Source organism: Berghia stephanieae, chromosome 5, assembly GCF_034508935.2.
Source record: "Berghia stephanieae isolate SIO BIC M18660-M18661 chromosome 5, UCSD_Bste_1.3, whole genome shotgun sequence".
NCBI classification, from domain to species: Eukaryota; Metazoa; Mollusca; class Gastropoda; order Nudibranchia; family Aeolidiidae; genus Berghia; species Berghia stephanieae.
The window spans coordinates 82,626,646-82,646,631 of record NC_088364.1 but is presented as its reverse complement, the minus strand read 5'-3'; the positions used below and the strand labels follow the sequence as shown (position 1 = coordinate 82,646,631).

Genomic DNA, 19,986 nt, shown 5'->3' with positions numbered 1-19,986 from the left:
ATAATTATTATTATCATTATTATTATTATTAGTATTACCAACACCGCGCCGCCACCACAACCACTACCACCGCTAACACTAACGTGAGATTGGAGGGATAAGGGATGGGGGTGGGGGGGGGGGGGGAGGAGAGACATGGAGGAAGACGAAAAGGAGACGCTTGATGACGTAGAGCATGTCACGGATGCTCGCAGGTGTCTTCAAACCCTAAACAACGAAGCTGGATCATTGTTTCCAGATATTATTTTCCATTAATACAGCGTTTCCACAAAGAGAGCCGTCAGAGTATCGCAACTCGGACTTTAATTACATATCTATAATCGTTTTGCCGTCACCGTGTCTTTTGATGAAGATCTGGTGTTGGGTCAAACATCGAATTTCAACTCAATTATCATTATCTCGGTCTTAATAAGTCGATAAATAATTCTCGGCTCGCTATTGTTTACTATGTCATTGCAAGACCATCCCACGAAAGTCAGCCCATTCCAAATCAGCTGATTGTACCGGAATCGGACTTGTACCCTGTTCACACTGTATAAAACTATCTCTCTGGTTCTTTGTCCTGATGATATCCACGTAGCTTTCATGTATATTCTTATGGGTGAAAAATGCTCCCACCGATAAAGAGAATATTAAACACAAAAAGTTTGCCAACAGCTCTCCATTTCCATTCATTTATCCACGTTGGAAGTATCTTGGGTCCATGAGACGAGACGAATCTTATAATTTTGGACAATTCATCATTAAACGACATTATAATACTACGAATTCCGCTCCATTTTCTTTGGACAAGGGAGACCACTTGGACTGCAAATTCGAAAACGATGACAGTGGAACCGACCAACTTGTTACCTGAGAATGTTAACCACTGTATCCTAAATAAATTTAGTTTTCCAGCTTAAGTCTTGGTGAGACAAAAGCCAAATTTGCAATATATCAACGCTTCTAAAACATTTTTCGAAGTGCTTATTAGCAGTAGTACTGCGAATAGTGATTTCATGGCGTAATCACTGCAGTTGAGACAGTACAGGAGAGGTGGTGAGCCTGAGCCAGTGGAATTGGAATCGACATTTTTTAGAGAGGTGCGCTGGTGGAACCCACATTTAGCTCCTTTAAAGTTCCCAGTCATTCGTTTAGACAGAAAAAGGAAAAAAAAAGAACTTAACGCCTACGTCAAAAGCAGTTTGGATTTGAATAGGGAGTTTAATAGAAATTCTAAATGTACCTCACACACTTGAAACCAAGACCAATGTCATATGAAAGAGGTGACAACACATATTACAAAACAGTTTGAATTTTGTTTCTATCTTGATTAGAAATGTAGTTACGGCAGTTCAAAGTCTGAAATTTCAGATCGATTTTTACCCCAAAATTACCATTGCAAAGTTGTGACCGAAATCGCGTGATGTTAATAAAAAAATGGTTAAAAGTCAATATGGAGTTCTTATCATATATTGTATACCAAAATGTTCGTCTTATCGAGGACAATGCATTTACATTAATAAAGAGGAAGATAAACATTTCAAATTAACACATTATTACATAATATGTCGCAAATGTTACATAATCAAAAACTCGGCTAGACGTAAGAAACAATTTGCTATATCACTTTTGGATTTATCCCCAATATCTCACTGAAACAATTGCAAATAATTACCCTCTTTTAATTAATACATAGAGAGAATAAAAAAGGGTTTGAGACTATTTAAATGAAAAGATATAAACATGTTGTGCAATGACATAATGAGTTTATTTTTACCTATGGCAATTTAATTGCATATAAATAAAATGGTAGATTGAAAAAGTTCAAATAAATTGAAACAGATTCCCTATTATAATTAGAAGGAAAGTTCTGGCTTTTAATACTTTAAAAAATTCTGCTAAACACTTTGGGTTTATTGCTATTACATGATTTGAACTGACAATTAATTAATTTTATCCCCCCCCCCCCCCCCACCTTCTCTCTCAATGTATGGGTGTGTCAGTCAAAACTAATAGAACTTCTTACAATAATAATTATTAAGGCTAAGGCCTTTAGAATATGGATACAAATGATAAACATATCTAAACATATGGGAAAGAAACTTGATGACTTGATGGCAAAGTAAAATTAAATTAAATTAAAGCAATTGGTATTTTTAAAATATCGATATTATTAATATCGGATATCACAAAGAGAAGAAATATACAAACTTTTAAAACAAAAACTATAAAATGCCTATAAATAAAGTTGGAAAGTATGTATTCAAAATAAAAACATAGTAAATAATAGTACTTAAAATATTATGGACTAAATTTAACATAATACATAACTATCGAATATCGATATCGCCCGGCAGCCATGATGAGAAGATAATGTAAACAAGGCATTTCGGCGCAGAGTTAAAAGGTGTCTGCGCATCGATATAGAGCCCTAAAATTTGGCATGAATAAAGTTTAGATGTTATTCTAAAAACAAGCGTTTAAATTTTAAAAACACACGGTAAATAAAAAAATAAATGCATGTGAAAATTGCAAAATTTTAACTTCATATAACTTCTGGAATTATTAATGGATTTTTCCTTAATTGGCACCATTTAAAAGGAAATTGAAAGACGAAAATAATGATACCAAAATATCTGCGATATTCCTCTTTATAACGAAGTTATGCATCTTTAATTGAACCCCCCAAAACGCGAACGGCAATTTCCAGTCACAACTTTCCTATGGGCGAGTTGGGTCAAAATTTGACTGCCACTGCTGCTGCTCACTAAACTGCCTAGTTTAATAGAAATTCTAAATGTACCTCACACCCTTGAAACCAATATCATATGAAAGAGCTGGCAACACAGATTACAAAACAGTTTGAATTTTGTTTCTATCTTGATTAGAAATGTAGTTACGGCAGTTCAAAGTCTGAAATTTCAGACCGATTTTTACCCCAAAATTACCATTGCAAAGTTGTGACCGAAAACACGTGATGTTAATAAAAAATGGTTAAAACAGTCAATATGGAGTTCTTATCATATATTGTATACCAAAATGTTCGTCTTATCGAGGACAATGCATTTACATTAATAAAGAGGAAGATAATCATTTCAAATTAACACATTATTACATTATATGAGGCAAATGTTACATAACCAAAAACTCGGCTAGACGTAAGAAAGAATTTGCTCTTCTATCACTTTTGGATTTATCCCCAATATCTCACTGAAACAATTGCAAATAATTACCCTCTTTTAATTAATACATAGAGAATAAAAAAGGGTTTGAGACTATTTAAATGAAAAGATATAAACATGTTGCGTAATGACATAATGAGTTTATTTTTACCTATGGCAATTTAATTGCATATAAATAAAATGGTAGATTGAAAAAAGTTCAAATAAATTGAAACAGATTCCCTATTATAATTAGAAGGAAGGTTCTGGCTTTTAATACTTTAAAAAATTCTGCTGAACCACTTTGGGTTTATTGCTATTACATCATTTGAACTGACAATTAATATAATTTTATTTGTTGGAAAATCATTCAGGATTATGAATATAAGGATATTTCGTGCATATTTGTGGTACAGGATGCTTATTGTAGCTTTATGTAAGGGTATCCCCTATTTGAAGAACAAAAAGAATATTTTCTCAATATTATAAATTTTGCAACTTCTACAAAATTATAGCCACCTTTGCTGTTGTTTATTGATATTAAAACAATTATAAGTATCAGGAACCTATATAAACATTCAAATTTACGATTTTAATGAAATGTTGTCCTCATCGGTCGTTTTAATGACCTTGGGAAATTGTATGTCAGTCCGTTACCATTAAAACAGTATTTTTTCATCTATGAAAAAGGTGATTGTTGTACAGACTCACTATTTCAGATTTTCTGTTCTTACATGAATGGCTTTAGCACTGTAAGATAATTTTTCAAGAAATTTATCATATAAGGTACTTTTGTTGGGTAACGGACTGACATTTTTTAGGGTAACGTACTGACAGTAACAGACTGACTAATTCTATTTTAATTCAAAGACAATATATAAAAGTTTTTTAAGTCTCAAGAGTAATGTCCACTCCAATGTGTTTCAACTGATCAGGCAGCCATTTTATAAACATTTGGATCCATAAAATTTCAAACACTGGCCTTCAACATCAAGCCTGCTATTTTGCAATAGGTAAGTTGAATCTTTTAAAGCTCGTGAATCTTTTGATCACTTGAAGATTTTTGCTATGTTTGAATTGAGGGAAAAACACTGTTTTTTGTTCTATAATATCCTTATGACAATGGAGCCAGTAGTAGTCTTCTGTTGAAGGGGCAAGAAGCCCTGGGAGAAAAAAAAAGAAATCAAACATTTAAATGAATGTGAAAAACTTTTGAGTCACTGAGGCTTTAAATGTAGTGGGTCAGCAAGCTGTTAAGCTGTGTTTAATGTCATATGTTAGTTGTTACAAAGTAATGTGATACAAGTTAGAAATGAGTTCTATTTTCTTAGTTTTGCTGTATTATTTTTAAGAAAACAAGATTTGCTTTTTATTCCGATTTGACTTTCATAGCTTATGATGTAATTTTGCTCAATTTTCTTTATTCACAGGTTCAAAATGCCTACTCTATCCATGATTCAAATTATCAAGAAAGACTGAAAACTGATGGGCATTACATTGTTTAGGAAACAGATAGGCAACAAAAGCAGGAGTCTCAAAGAAAACTTGAAAGTGATTGTAAAGGATGCTTAAAAGAAATAACGGGATTTTTTCAAGCAAAATGGAAAATAAAAGAGAAAAGCCAATCAATCTACAACTCCAAGAGAAAGTAAACCAAGCACACCTAAATCCACATCTGCCTCACATTTCAGCACAGGGAAGTAAAATACTGAATTCAACTTTGAGGGTCTACAATCCTCCCAAAAGTTAAAAATAAAATTAAACTATGCCTGTACTGCTGAGGGCATACAATACATCAACCAATGGTTTTTTAAATATTTTAATCATGGAAATGGGCTTTCAAAATGAAATAAGATAATTTGATCGAAAATTTCTATTTGGACAAGAAGTACTCTTGGCGAGCACCAAGGGAAAAAGATTTCATAATTGTGAGAGATGAAAAAAGAGAAAGGACGAAAATTCCAAAAAGTTTCGTGTAAAAAGCCCTGAAAAAGAGGTTGTCGATTGTTAGTGAATTTCATCCAGGAATCAAAATTGGCTTAAGTTTATTTTGCTCCCTCAGAACCTCAGAATGTACTTCTAAGAGAAATCCCACAATCTGCATAAGAAAATTGTAACAATCAAGGATAAAATGGTCCAAATGATTATTTTTGAAGATCTTTCTCAGATCTTATAACTGGCTTTCTGGTCAAGTGCAGATGAGGAAGAGATTGACTGCCAATACTATCGACCAGTTTGCAGTGACGGTCATGGCCTATTGACAATTCCTAAGCTTGAGGAATCAAGATGAAATACAGAATAAAAATTAAGCTTCAAAAATAAGTACCAAAAGAATGTTAAACCTTCCCCAGTTTTAAAGTTCTTTCTTATCTACATTTTTTTTTGTTTTTTTTGGATAATTTAATTTCATAGTTGAAATAAAATTCCTGTTTGACAGAATAGATTTCAACTCCACGAATCATTATTTCATTATTTAATTTTTTTCAAAAGCAAAGTTGGGATTGAGGTAATCAGATGTCACCCATCGAGTTACTCATCATGCCCAATGTAGCTTGACATCCATATAAGGAAGAGTATTGGTTTGATCAATCACACTGGGTATTCAGTGTTGATAATAATTACATAATCTGTTCTTTGCTCTGGATTTGATGTAGTAACCGTTATTCAGAGTAATAAAATTCAGAGGTGTCAGTCCGTTACCATCCATTTGTCAGTCCGTTACCCACACTTTTTCAAAGACTGCAGATTCAAATTTTGGACAATCTTTTAAATATTGCTAGTGGGTTGTAGAACAACATCTCGTGGTTACTATAAAAGAACTTATTTGTTACTGGAAGGCTTAACTTCAGAAAGTTTGATCCATCTACATATAAAATTGAAAAAGATGGATTTTCTGATGTCAGTCCGTTACCAACATTATAATGTCAAAAAAATTCAAGTTGATTAAGATTCATCTTTATCCTTTTGATATATGATAAGGGCGGACATGATACATGTCCATGAGAAATATTAGCTCCATACAATAAATACATTGCATTTCAGAGCACGAAATGTATGCATTTTTGGTCTGATTTGTCAGTCCGTTACCCGTGGAATTTCCCAGTAACAACTGATTTAATGCTGGTTAATTTTATGTTTTTATAGATATTTTATTAGGGGGGGGGGGGGGGGGGGTTGCAGGAAGACGAAAGGGAGTTGTGTCGCTTGGTGATGTAGAGCATGTCAAGGATTAGAAAAGTTTGGTATACGTACAAATTAAGTGCAAGGATCATAGTTTGTTGTACGCCTTGCTTTCACATCCTGATTGTTGTAGTTATTATTATTATTATTATTATTATTATTATTATTATTATTATTATTATTATTATTATTATTATTATTATTATTATTATTATTATTATTATTATTATTATTATTATTATTATTATTATTATTATTACTATTATTATTATTATTGTTATTATTATTATTATTATTATTATTATTATATTATTATTATTATTATTATTATTATTATTTAATATTATTGTGATTTTGTGTAGGCAAAGATTGCTAGATCTTTATTAGGTTTTCCTCTTGTCAAATACTGCTGTAGATGTGGCACATGCAAACTTGGATCATGTGGATTAGGTTTGATTATTTTTTTTGCTCCTCCGTGCTAAAAAAGACAAATGAATGATGAGTAAACATAACGTCAGTTATTTAGCAATACTCCTTTACTTTTTTTTCTATCTCTTCAACAGTTGAAACTGTCCAAGCTGCCAACATGTCCGATAAATCTGATGAAGAGTTGGTAGGCGATGTGGACTTTGACTTTGACCTTGTAGATGAAACTAAAGCTGTAAAACAAGGGAATCATGAGAGAAACAAACCTCCCACTACTGCCATGTCTTCAAAGCAACCTGTTAAAAAGAAGAAGGATTTAAAAGTAGCTGTTATCCAAGATGACCTTCTCCAAGCGTTTGCAATGGGTGCAGCGAGTATCAAAGCGAAATCCAAACCAGAGACCAATGCTAAGAAAAAAACTAATGTTAAGCCCAAGAATGTTCATGTCACAGTCAAACAGGAACGTGAAGAAAAAGGAATACAGGACAGTCGAGGAGAAATAAAAAAACTGAATGTTAAAGATGCCGTTGTGAAGGAGGAGGCATTAGAAAATGTTAATGAAAATGACAAAATGGTCGGAAAACCAGAGACATGTGGTTCTGTGACCAAAACAGTGCATCAAACTCATGCAGGCAATGTGAATACGTTGTGTGAGAACAAGATGTCGGAAAATTCTGATAAAGATAAGCTCACAATATCTGACAAGTCTAGGAAAGTTGCAGTCACTGAAATCAACGATTTAAAAAATGATCCCCTAAAAGCTGATATCAATGACAATGATGTTAGCAAAAAAGTTAAACGTATTGACAAGGATAATGAAGTTGCCAAAATTGTTGATGATAAATCAAAAACACAAACTCGTAAACGTAAAGCTGATGATACAAAAGACCTGCATAATTCAGCTATAATTCAGCCAAAGATAAAATTGTCTTCAGATGATTCAGTGAAAGGTGGTCCACATGTGTTGACTGAGGATGATTACAAAATTATAGACAATTACCTTGCTGATCAGATGCTGGCAAGAACAAGGGAGAAAATAACTGAAAGTAAGTTTGAGAAGATGTTAGTTTATTCCTAAGACTATGTGGCCTTGTATTATGATGTTCACCTTCGAACCAGAGGGTCCAGTGTTTAAGTCCTGTTCTGAGCGACGTGTAGTCGGGTTCTTGGAACAGGCTCTTTATTCACATTCTCTCACTGTACTCGGGTGTAAAATGGTTTCATGGCCTCTGATCCATTGAAATCCGCGATTTTGAAGTCAAAGGAAGAATTTTCTCCTTTTAGAAATATCTCTCTTCACCAAATCAATGTATTGGCAGTGAGAAAGTTGATTTGTTTGTACGTGTGTGTGTGTGTGTGTGTGTGTGTGTGTTTGTGTTAAGGTTACTTACTCTACTCCATCTTTATCAGTCTAACATAGCCCTTGCAGCTGGTAGACAACGCATGGCACAAAACATTTGCGCACATACACACAAAACGGCCAGCTTGAAAAAAAAAAAAAAAAAAAAGAGAGAGAGAGAGAGAGGGGGGCATTTTGGGATGTTTCCCTTGAAATTTAGCTATTACAGGTCTTGGGTTTAACAGAAATTTTAGGCTGGTCCCACCATCCCTGTTCTACTGTGGTTCCAGTGTAAAAGTTTGAAATGTTTTGTCCTATGTGAAAAATTAAAGAAAAAATATTGTCATTCTCCTGATCCTAACCCTAACCAGTCAAATCATTCCAAAACCACAAGGCAAAAGCACGTGTTTTTCAGTATAGAAGGAAAGAAATTGACAACACACATTTCTTTGTTATTGTTTTTAGCCAGAGTAGTTCTCTCTAAATTTTACCACTCAGATTATAAACGTTTACGGTTGCACATCGTTTTGTGTGTTGGTGCGTTATATCCGGCTGGTGAATGATGTGAGTATTTAAGCTGAGCACATAGTATTCAATAATCTCTTTTGTCATACAAGGAAATGGAGTGAAATATACCGTGCAGGTGTCCCCATTGGAGATTGCAGATTTAGCCCATCCCTCTCTGCAGCAGCTTATTCAACTCCACCCATCCATGTGCCTGACGTTCAAACATCAAACTGTCAAGTTTCGGAAAAAGAAAGGGTGAGACATCTTAATTTTGTATGGCATGCCGCAAAGCTCTTCAATTTTACAATATATATATATATATATATATATATATATATATATATATATATATATATATATATATATATATATACACACAAAGTCCACTATGGATAATCGCAACTTTCGGTTAATCACAACATTTCCCAAAGAAACGGAATTGATTCTATATAAAAGTCACTGGTTAATCGCAACAAATTTTGCCCTAAAAAAAGTGGCGAATTCAAGAAATCAACAAACAAAATATGATTAAATTTTATCATGGATGAAATCGTGATGGGTTGAAGAATGGAGAATGAGCCAGATCTAATGCTGCAGTAGTGTGTCACCACTCTATTACTATTACAGACAAAAGAGGGTGAGGCTTTTCAGTATGAGTTTGTGATGTCATCTCTCACCATTGAATAGGAGGCGAGGGGGCTGGGCATAGTCTTGACAACAGGCAGACAATGGCGGTTGTAAAAAGAGACTGGGTGATATCCTTTGTTTTGGGATTGACAACTGTGCATTGTGACCAAAGGGTTTGGTGAGAGCTTACTGTCTCACATCACGGCTAATATCTTTGACCAATGTTGAGAACAAAAGAGTGAAGTTAATCAGAGCTACTTTTACTGGACAAAATCTATACAGGGCTGCCATATAGGTTTTATTTCAATCAATTTTCTCAGTCTGTGGTGGACTAAGAACATTGTTTACAAACTAAGAACATTGTTTACAACAAACTAAGAACATTGTTTACAACAAACTAAGAACATTGTTTACAACAAACTAAGAACACTGTTTACAACAAACTAAGAACATTGTTTACAACAAATTAAGAACATTGTTTACAACAAACTAAGAACATTGTTTGCAACAAACTAAGAACATTGTTTACAACAAACTAAGAACATTGTTTACAACAAACTAAGAATCAAGAACATTGTTTACAACAAACTAAAAACATTGTATACAGCAAACTAAGAACATTTTTTACAACAACTGGTTGGAGTTCATCATTGTATAAAATGTTGCAATAGTGGACAGGAAACTCAACTTCGGTTAATTGCAACATTTTCGCTGATATCAAGGTTTTGCGATTATCCAGAGTGGACTGTATATATTATATATATATATATATATATATATATATATATATATATATATATATATATATATATATATATATATATTGAGCTTTTATATCGCACAATATCCACTAAACGTGCTCAAAGTGCTTTACAAGGGGTCCCTGGTCAATAGCAACATTTGACATTTAGACGGGACATATCGCCTGTTAGGAGATATTACAATTTTTTCAGACAGAGACAACGCTGTTAACAGCCAGCTACTCATTTTTCTCTAGGTTGTTGTTGGGTTGAGCTGGCTGTGATAGTTTTCGTTTGTCTTTGTAGGAAATAATGTTTTGTATGTTTGGCAAGTGATGGGGTTTTTGTTGATGATGGGGTGTAGGACCTGACCTGGAGGGAAGCATTTTGGAGTAGATTGAAGAATTTGTTACCGATAGAGGTTGTCACGTTCTTGCTGTAGGGTGGGTTGAGCCGTGTTATGTTTCGTTTTCTTTTAAGTATTTTCGTTGAGGTGGTTATGGTCTCTTCTTTATATTTTAGTTTTTAGTCATGGCCACTTTTTTGTAATGCGTCTGTGTATGGGGGGACATGGAAAAGTACGATAAACACAACAATCCACTTTCACTTTCACTTCCTGATGAGAACGAATGCTCGAAACAATATTGTAGAAGGTAATCATAATTATACTTGAAATATTTTATATATAAATATATATAAACTGAAGAATGATTTTGAGTTCGAAGCTTTCTGTTTAAGTATTTTGTTCTCTATGGAAGCTGCTGAAATATTCATTTTGTTCCATACTTTCTATATCTGTGAACATTTATATTTTTGCTTCTTGGAAGATTTTATTCAGATTCAAAATTTAATTGTTGTCTTTTTCCTTTCTGTTTTTTTTTTTTTTAACTCTACCAATCTAATTCCCCAGTTTTGCTGTGGCTGCATTTTCAACGATGACAGAACTTAAGGAGTTTGTGTACCAGCTGACTCAGATAAAGGTTTTGGAGAAAAGTATCGACGTCACTATAAAAGCTTTAGACCAGATGGATATATGTGAGTTGTTTGGTTGATTTGTACATGCAAATAAAGATAATAAACTGTTCTGATGTAAAGAATCCTCACCTCATTTTCCTGACAGGGGGTCGAAGGTCGTAGAGAAGACATGAGTGAGTGAGAGTTTATTTTGTAATATGGGCCCTCTATCCAGATCTGTCCTTAGCTTTCCTCATAACTGAATAAACAACAAATGAATCAATAAATCAATTCATTTGTCACCCTTTTACAAAACTGGTCTTGTTCATTTTAACAGCAATGAGGAAATTATGTGGTCTTGTTGTATGAGACTTGCCTTTGGATCAAAAGGTCCTGGGTTTGAGGTTCTCCGCGCTTTGAGCAGCGCATAATTGAGTCCTTGGAAAAGGCTCTTTACTCACATTCTCTCATCACACTGAGTCACTGCCGTTATCATTGTCTGAAAAAAAATGACATCGCCAAAATAGGCTCTAAGTCTCGTCCTAGAAATAAAGTGTAATTGTTTGCTAGGGAATCGTTGTATAGCACGTTGAAATGTTTAGTGGATATTGTACTACAATTATGCTCAAAAATGCTCAAAGAAGGATGGAATACTTTTATGTAAGGGGAGGGTGGGGGGGGCAGTGCATACCTCGTAAGACAGGAAAGACACTCATCGGTGTCCTGTCAATCATAAAGATAATTCGATCATTTATTTAAATCTCAACATTGATATATATTATATTGTGTAATTATTTAGAAGTATTTAAATGCAATTCAGTATGTTATCCATGCAGAAATAGTATTGGTTCTAAAACCACTGAGGGAAATATCGGTAACTCATTAATAATAAACCATAACAATCACAACTTCCAACTCATCGTCATCATCATTATCATCATCGCCACCACCATCTACCTGTCGGTCCTAGATTTGCCCATAATTTTACCGAATTTAGTCTTTGAAAATGTTGACAGGCCTGCTATATGAATTTATAATACAAGTAGGGACCACAAGAGACAATTTTAAAATGTTTAAATTGATTTCTCTTACTATATTTATAAAGCATTCTGATAATCATGGAAAACATTTTTTAAATTTTGAAAATCCATACATAAATAAGAAATTGAGAGCATATTCATGCAAGAACTAAGAATTTTTTTGCTTGCCAATTGATGTAAGAAAATGTTCCAAATTTGACGTCATGTAACTAACCATTAAAAAGATTTATCATACTTTGTGAAACTTTTAAAGCACAATGACTAGATAAAATCTAACAAGATTTGAACCAGACAAATTTTTTCCTAAATCTACAGTCTGTTGAAATTCCCCCCAAACATTCGCAAAAGCAATTGTTTTGGCCTCCAGCATAACGAAATAGCATATTCCATATACTATATTAACATAATGATCATACAAAATGACAGACATTTTCTTAAAATGGTCTTTGAAAAATAAAGAAGTAAACATCAGGAAACACGCAATTTTGCATGTTAGCAGAAAAATAGCTATAATCACGAGCAAAATGTATAAAAGATTAAATATCTCTCAAAATGATGGAGATAGAAGAAAATTATCCTATGTAATAGGAAACCGGACCTGCTGAATTCAAAAATCATCTTAAATTATTAATTAAATGTCATGTTGCATGTTTAGAACACATTGTAAAGTTAATCTTATCTTACCTTCTGCTATTTTCAGTGTCATTTGTAATCCACCTGAATCGAAATGGAAAGTTACTCAATCTTCTGGAGCAAGGTGAAGGTAACACCTGATTTGGTTTTTGCTGAGTTTGCTTTTTTGTTTTTCTCTTATTGAAATCCTATGCTTGTGTCAGGATGAGACTTTTAGGTGATCTTAAACTAAGTACACAGATTACTCTTGGAATTTACATCAGGTCCTTATTTGAACCATTCCACATTGCATTGTCCTCCTTATTCTCGTGTGCTTTCAATTGTAAATCTAGAATTTTAAAAATTATCCCATATTCTTCCTTTTTCACTGGTTCTGGAATGGCCGAAACGTGTTGCAATTGCAGTTAAACCCTTCAAATCAAAATCAAACCAAAACTTATTAGACCAAGAAGTCTTCCTCCGTTTGCTAATTATAGCGATGACTATGAAAATTGTTGTTTTCTATTTTTGTGGGAAATACTACTCTTAAATCAAATCCCTATCTCCACTGAGTAAAAATCTTTTTGAATTTTGAAAATCCATTCATAAATAAAGAAGTTATGTAGTTTCCAAGGTGTCATTTATTTGGATGACCCCAAAGAGAGAAAAAAATTCCGAAATATGGGATGGTTTTTCTGCATTTTTTCTGGTTTGTGGCTGTATCTTGCTTAATACGTGGAATTAGAGATTGAAACTTGGCAATTTTATGGCAAATTTATCAGAAAATATGATTAAGACATCAGAAGATTTCTAACTTGTATAGTCCTAGAGCTGTATGGCCTGCTAAATTATTATTTAAAAAAAAAATTATGCCCTTCCACCACGACACCATAAGATATAGTCGCTGAGGCATTCCATGAAGGTATATAGATATTTCATCAAACAAGATGTCTGATTTCAACAGGAATCACCCATGTTGTCCAAGTGAGCAAATTGGGGGTTGATAATCTTGCTCAATGAAAAAATCCTAAGTGCCTGAAGTGGGGCTCAAACCCGGACCTTCTGGGCCACAGTACAATGCGCGAGCAGATCTGCGAGATGGCCACGCGTGTGGTCCAATAAATAATTTTGTTTCTTTTATTTTTGTCTCATTGACATTAATCTTAGTCTATTCAATTCTTTGATTGTTAAAATTCAATTCGATTTCAGGTCTTAGTGGTGAAAGCCATATGATTTTCTATTTAGCCACTTTTGAAGTTGAAGTTGGTCAGGTGAAAGTCTGTCCATCTGGCAGCCTTGCCTCGCTGACGTCATTTTCATGTCGCGCGATGGGGGGTAGGGGGGGGGGGGGCAAAATGGCTGTCTCCTCTCCTTGAATTTCTAATTGGGTTGATGTTTTCTGATATACATGAAAAGTATTTATCATAATCTAATGAAATTTGAAACATGAATAGAAGAAAAGTGCATATATAACCTTATTAAAGACAAAATCTCTCCTCTTTGTAGATTTAGAAATATTTTACTCCAAAGAGTAAACATGTGTTTTTAAGGGTCTTTTAGTAATCGCACGTGTTTGCCGCTTGACATAATCTAAAATGACCTCTTTTCTGTGTTCCAACTTTCATTCATATTCATCGATAATCAGCGTCGTAATTAATTTTTTAAAATAGCATACAAGCAATCGCTGTGTCCCATAATTTGCCTTGAATTCATGTCATTTCGACACCCAAATCGAGGCCCAAGGATTTCACTAAGATGGTCATTGCTAAAGAATATGATGCTGCTAGAAGCTGTGAACTGTTCCAAGTATTGGACACAAATGACTAGAACCCCAACAAACCCCAGTCACACAAATGACTAGAACCCCAACAAACAACAGTCACACAAATGACTAGAACCCCAACAAACCACAGTCACACAAATGACTAGAACCCCAACAAACAACAGTCAGACAAATGACTAGAACCCTAACAAACAACAGTCACACAATGCTAGAACCCACACAAACCACAGTCACACAATGACTAGAACCCCAACAAACCACAGTCACACAAATGACTAGAAACCCCAACAAACCACAGTCACACAAATGACTAGAACCCCAACAAACCACAGTCACACAAATAGCACTAGAACCACCAACACCACAGTCCACAACAAATGACTAGAACCCCAACAAACCACAGTCAAACAAATGACTAGAACCCCAACACACCACAGTCATACAAATGACTAGAACCCCAACAAACCACAGTCACACAAATGACTAGAACCCCAACAAACACAGTACACAAATGACAAACCCAAACAAACACAGTCACACAAATGACTAGAACCCAACAAACCACAGTCACACAAATGACTAGAACCAACAACCAGTCACCAATGAGAACCACAAACCACAGTCACACAATGACTAGAACCCCAAAAACCACAGTCACACAAATGACTAGAACCCCAACAACCCACAGTCACACAATGACTAGAACCCAACAAACCAAGTCACACAAATGACTAGAACCCCACAAACCACAGTCACAAATGACTAGAACCCCAACAATACCACAGTCCACAATGACTAGAACCCAACAAACCACAGTCACAAATGACTAGAACCCCAACAAACCACAGTCACACAAATGACTAGAACCCCAAACCACCAGTCACACAAATGATAGAACCCCACAACCACAGTCACACAAATGACTAGAACCCCAACAAAACACAGTCACACAATGACTAAACCCCAACAAACCACAGTCACACAAATGACTAGAACCCCAACAAACCACAGTCACACAAATGACTAGAACCCCAACAAACCACAGTCACACAAATGACTAGAACCCCAACAAACACAGTCAACAAATGACTAGAACCCCAACAACACATCCACATGCAGACCAACAACATACAAATGACTAGAACCCCAACAAACCACAGTCACACAAATGACTAGAACCCCAACAAACCACAGTCACACAAATGACTAGAACCCCAACAAAACCACAGTCACACAAACTAGAACCAAACAACCACAAAACCACAGACACACAAAAGACTAGAACCCCAACAAACCACAGTCACACAAATGACTAGAACCCAACAACCACAGTACACACAATGACTAGAACCCACAACAAACCACAGTCACACAATGAATAGAACCCCAACAAACCACAGTCACACAATGACTAGAACCACAAACCCACTACACCACAGTCACACAAATGACAAAACCACGTCCACAATGACTAGACCACAAACCACAGTCACACAAATGACTAGAACCCCAACAAACCACAGTCACACAAATGACTAGAACCCAACAAACCACAGTCACACAAATGACTAGAACCCAACAAACACAGTCACACAAATGACTAGAACCCCACAAACCACAGTCACACAATGACTAGAACCCCAACAAACCACAGTCACACAAATGACTGAACCCCAAACCAAGACACAAAGCAGACCCCAACAAACCACAGTCACACAATGACTAGAACCCACAAACAAAACCACAGTCACCACAACATGATGACTAGAACCCCAACAAACCACAGTCACACAAATGACTAGAACCCCAACAACCACAGTCACACAAATGACTAGAACCCAACAACCAGTCACACAATGCAACACAAACCAGTCACAAATGACTAGAACCCACAAACAACACAGTCAACAAATGACTAGAACCCCAACAAACCACAGTCACACAAATGACTAGAACCCCAACAAACCACAGTCACACAAATGACGAGCACCCCAACAAACCACAGTCACCAAATGACTAGAAACCCCAACAAACCACAGTCACACAAATGACTAGAACCCAACCAACACCACAGTCACACAAATGACTAGAACCCCAACAAACCACAGTCACACAAATGACTAGAACCCCAACAACCACAGTCACACCAAATGACTAGAACCCCAACAAACCACAGTCACACAAATGACTAGAACCCCCCAGACACAATATGACCCCACAACCAGTCACACAAATGACTAGAACCCAACAAACCACAGTCACACAAATGACTAGAACCCCAACAAACCACAGTCACACAAATGACTAGAACCCAACAAACCACATAACAAAGAACCCAAAAACCAGTCACACAAATGACTAGAACCCCAACAAACCACAGTCACACAAATGACTAGAAACCAACAACAAACCACAGTCACCAAATGACTAGAACCCCAACAACCCACAGTCACACAAATGACTAGAACCCCAACAAACCACAGTCACACAAATGACTAGAACCCAACAAACCACAGTCACACAAATGACTAGAACCCCAACAAACCACAGTCACACAAATGACTAGAACCCCAACAAACCAGTCACACAAATGACTAGAACCCCAACAAACCACAGTCACACAAATGACTAGAACCCCAACAAATACAAACCACAGTCACACAAATGACTAGAACCCCAACAAACCACAGTCACACAAATGACTAGACCACCAGCACAATACAGAACACAACAGTCACAAATGACTAGAACCCCAACAAACCAACAAGTAAACCACAAACAAGTCACAATGCTAGAACCCCAACAAACCACAGTCACACAAATGACTAGAACCCCAACAAACACAGTCCACAACAGTCACACAAATGACTAGAACCCAACAAACCACAGTCCACAAATGACTAACCCCAACAAACCACAGTCACACAAATGACTAGAACCCCAACAAACCACGTCACACAAATGACTGAAACCCAACAAACCACAGTCACACAAATGACTAGAACCCCAACAAACCACAGTCACACAAATGACTAGAACCCCAACAAACCACAGTCACACAAATGACTAGAACCCCAACAAACCACAGTCACACAAATGACTAAACCCCAACAAACCACAGTCACACAAATGACTAGAACCCCAACAAACCACAGTCACACAAATGACTAGAACCCCAACACAACCATCACCACCAATTGACTAGAACCCCAACAAACCACAGTCACACAAATGACTAGAACCCCAACAAACCACAGTCACACAAATGACTAGAACCCCAACAACCCCGTCACACAAATGACTAGAACCCCAACAAACCACAGTCACACAAATGACTAGAACCCCAACAAACCACAGTCACACAAATGACTAGAACCCCAACAAACCACAGTCACACAAATGACTAGAACCCCAACAAACCACAGTCACACAAATGACTAGAACCCCAACAAACCACAGTCACACAAATGACTAGAACCCAACAACCACAGTCACACAAATGACTAGAACCCAACAAACCACAGTCACACAAATAACTAGAACCCAACAAACCACAGTCACACAAATGACTAGAACCCCAACAAACCACAGTCACACAAATGACTAGAACCCAAACAAACCACAGTCACACAAATGACTAGAACCCCAACACACCACAGTCACACAAATGACTAGAACCCCAACAAACCACAGTCACACAAATGACTAGAACCCCCAACACAACCACACGTCACACAAATGACTAGAACCCCAACAAACCACAGTCACACAAATGACTAGAACCCCAACAAACCACAGTCACACAAATGACTAGAACCCCCACAAACCACAGTCACACAAATGACTAGAACCCAACAAACCACAGTCACACAAATGACTAGAACCCCAACAAACCACAGTCACACAAATGACTAGAACCCCAACAAACCACGTCACACAAATGACTAGAACCCCAACAAAACCACAGTCACACAAATGACTAGAACCCAACAAACCACAGTCACACAAATGACTAGAACCCCAACAAACCACAGTCACACAAATGACTAGAACCCCAACAAACACAAGTCACACAAATGACTAGAACCCCAACAAACCACAGTCACACAAATGACTAGAACCCCAACAAACCACAGTCACACAAATGACTAGAACCCCAACAAACCACGTACACACAAATGACGAGAACCCCAACAAACCACAGTCACACAAATGACTAGAACCCAAACAAACCACAGTCACACAAATGACTAGAACCCCAACAAACCACAGTCACACAAATGACTAGAACCCCAACAAACCACAGTAACACAAATGACTAGAACCCCAACAAACCACAGTCACACAAATGACTAGAACCCCAACAAACCACAGTCACACAAATGACTAGAACCCCAACAAACCACAGTCACACAAATGACTAGAACCCCAACAAACAACAGTCACACAAATGACTAGAACCCCAACAAACCACAGTCACACAAATGACTAGAACCCCAACACACCACAGTCACACAAATGACTAGAACCCCAACAACCACAGTCACACAAATGACTAGAACCCCAACAAACCACAGTCACACAAATGACTAGAACCCAAACAAACCACAGTCACACAAATGACTAGAACCCCAACAAACCACAGTCACACAAATGACTAGAACCCAACAAACACAGTCACACAAATGACTAGAACCCCAACAAACCACAGTCACACAAATGACTAGAACCCCAACAAACCACAGTCACACAAATGACTAGAACCCCAACAAACCCCAGTCACACAAATGACTAGAACCCAACAAACCACAGTCACACAAATGACTAGAACCCAACAACCACAGTCACACAAATGACTAGAACCCAACAAACCACAGTCACACAAATGACTAGAACCCCAACAAACAACAGTCACACAAATGACTAGAACCCCAACAAACCACAGTCACACAAATGACTAGAACCCCAACAAACCACAGTCACACAAATGACTAGAACCCCAACAAACCACAGTCACACACAATGACTAGAACCCAACAAACCACAGTCACACAAATGACTAGAACCCAACAAACCACAGTCACACAAATGACTAGAACCCAAACAAACCACAGTCACACATATGACTAGAACCCCAACAACCACAGTCACACAAATGACTAGAACCCAACAAACCACAGTCACACAAATGACTAGAACCCAACAAACCACAGTCACACAAATGACTAGAACCCAACAAACCACAGTCACACAAATGACTAGAACCCCAACAAACCACAGTCACACAAATGACTAGAACCCCAACAAACCACAGTCACACAAATGACTAGAACCCCAACAAACCACAGTCACACAAATGACTAGAACCCCAACAAACCACAGTCACACAATGTAGAACCCCAACAAACCACAGTCACACAAATGACTAGAACCCCAACAAACCACAGTCACACAAATGACTAGAAACCCAACAAACCACAGTCACACAAATGACTAGAACCCCAACAAACCACAGTCACACAATTGACTAGAACCCCAACAAACCACAGTCACACAAATGACTAGAACCCCAACAAACCACGTCACACACAAATGACTAGAACCCAACAAACCACAGTCACACAAATGACTAGAA

General features: G+C 36.6%; 1 protein-coding gene across 3 annotated transcripts in view; it reads left to right on the top strand.

The window, feature by feature from the left end:
• Window positions 1-811: 811 nt before the first annotated feature.
• The window catches only part of LOC144973735 (uncharacterized), an 88,625-nt gene continuing 69,450 nt past the window's right edge, over window positions 812-19,986 (top strand). The window contains exons 1-5 of one of the 3 annotated variants that reach the window (XM_078916568.1): window positions 812-908; window positions 6,887-7,795; window positions 8,706-8,850; window positions 10,873-10,997; window positions 12,657-12,719. In XM_078916568.1, coding sequence (XP_078772694.1) covers window positions 6,910-7,795; window positions 8,706-8,850; window positions 10,873-10,997; window positions 12,657-12,719 — 1,219 coding nt within the window. In that variant the 5' untranslated portion in view covers window positions 812-908; window positions 6,887-6,909. Of the gene's footprint in view, window positions 1,083-6,886; window positions 7,796-8,705; window positions 8,851-10,872; window positions 10,998-12,656; window positions 12,720-19,986 lie in introns of all 3 variants that reach the window. The other 2 variants (XM_078916569.1, XM_078916567.1) reach the window with 2 other exon arrangements.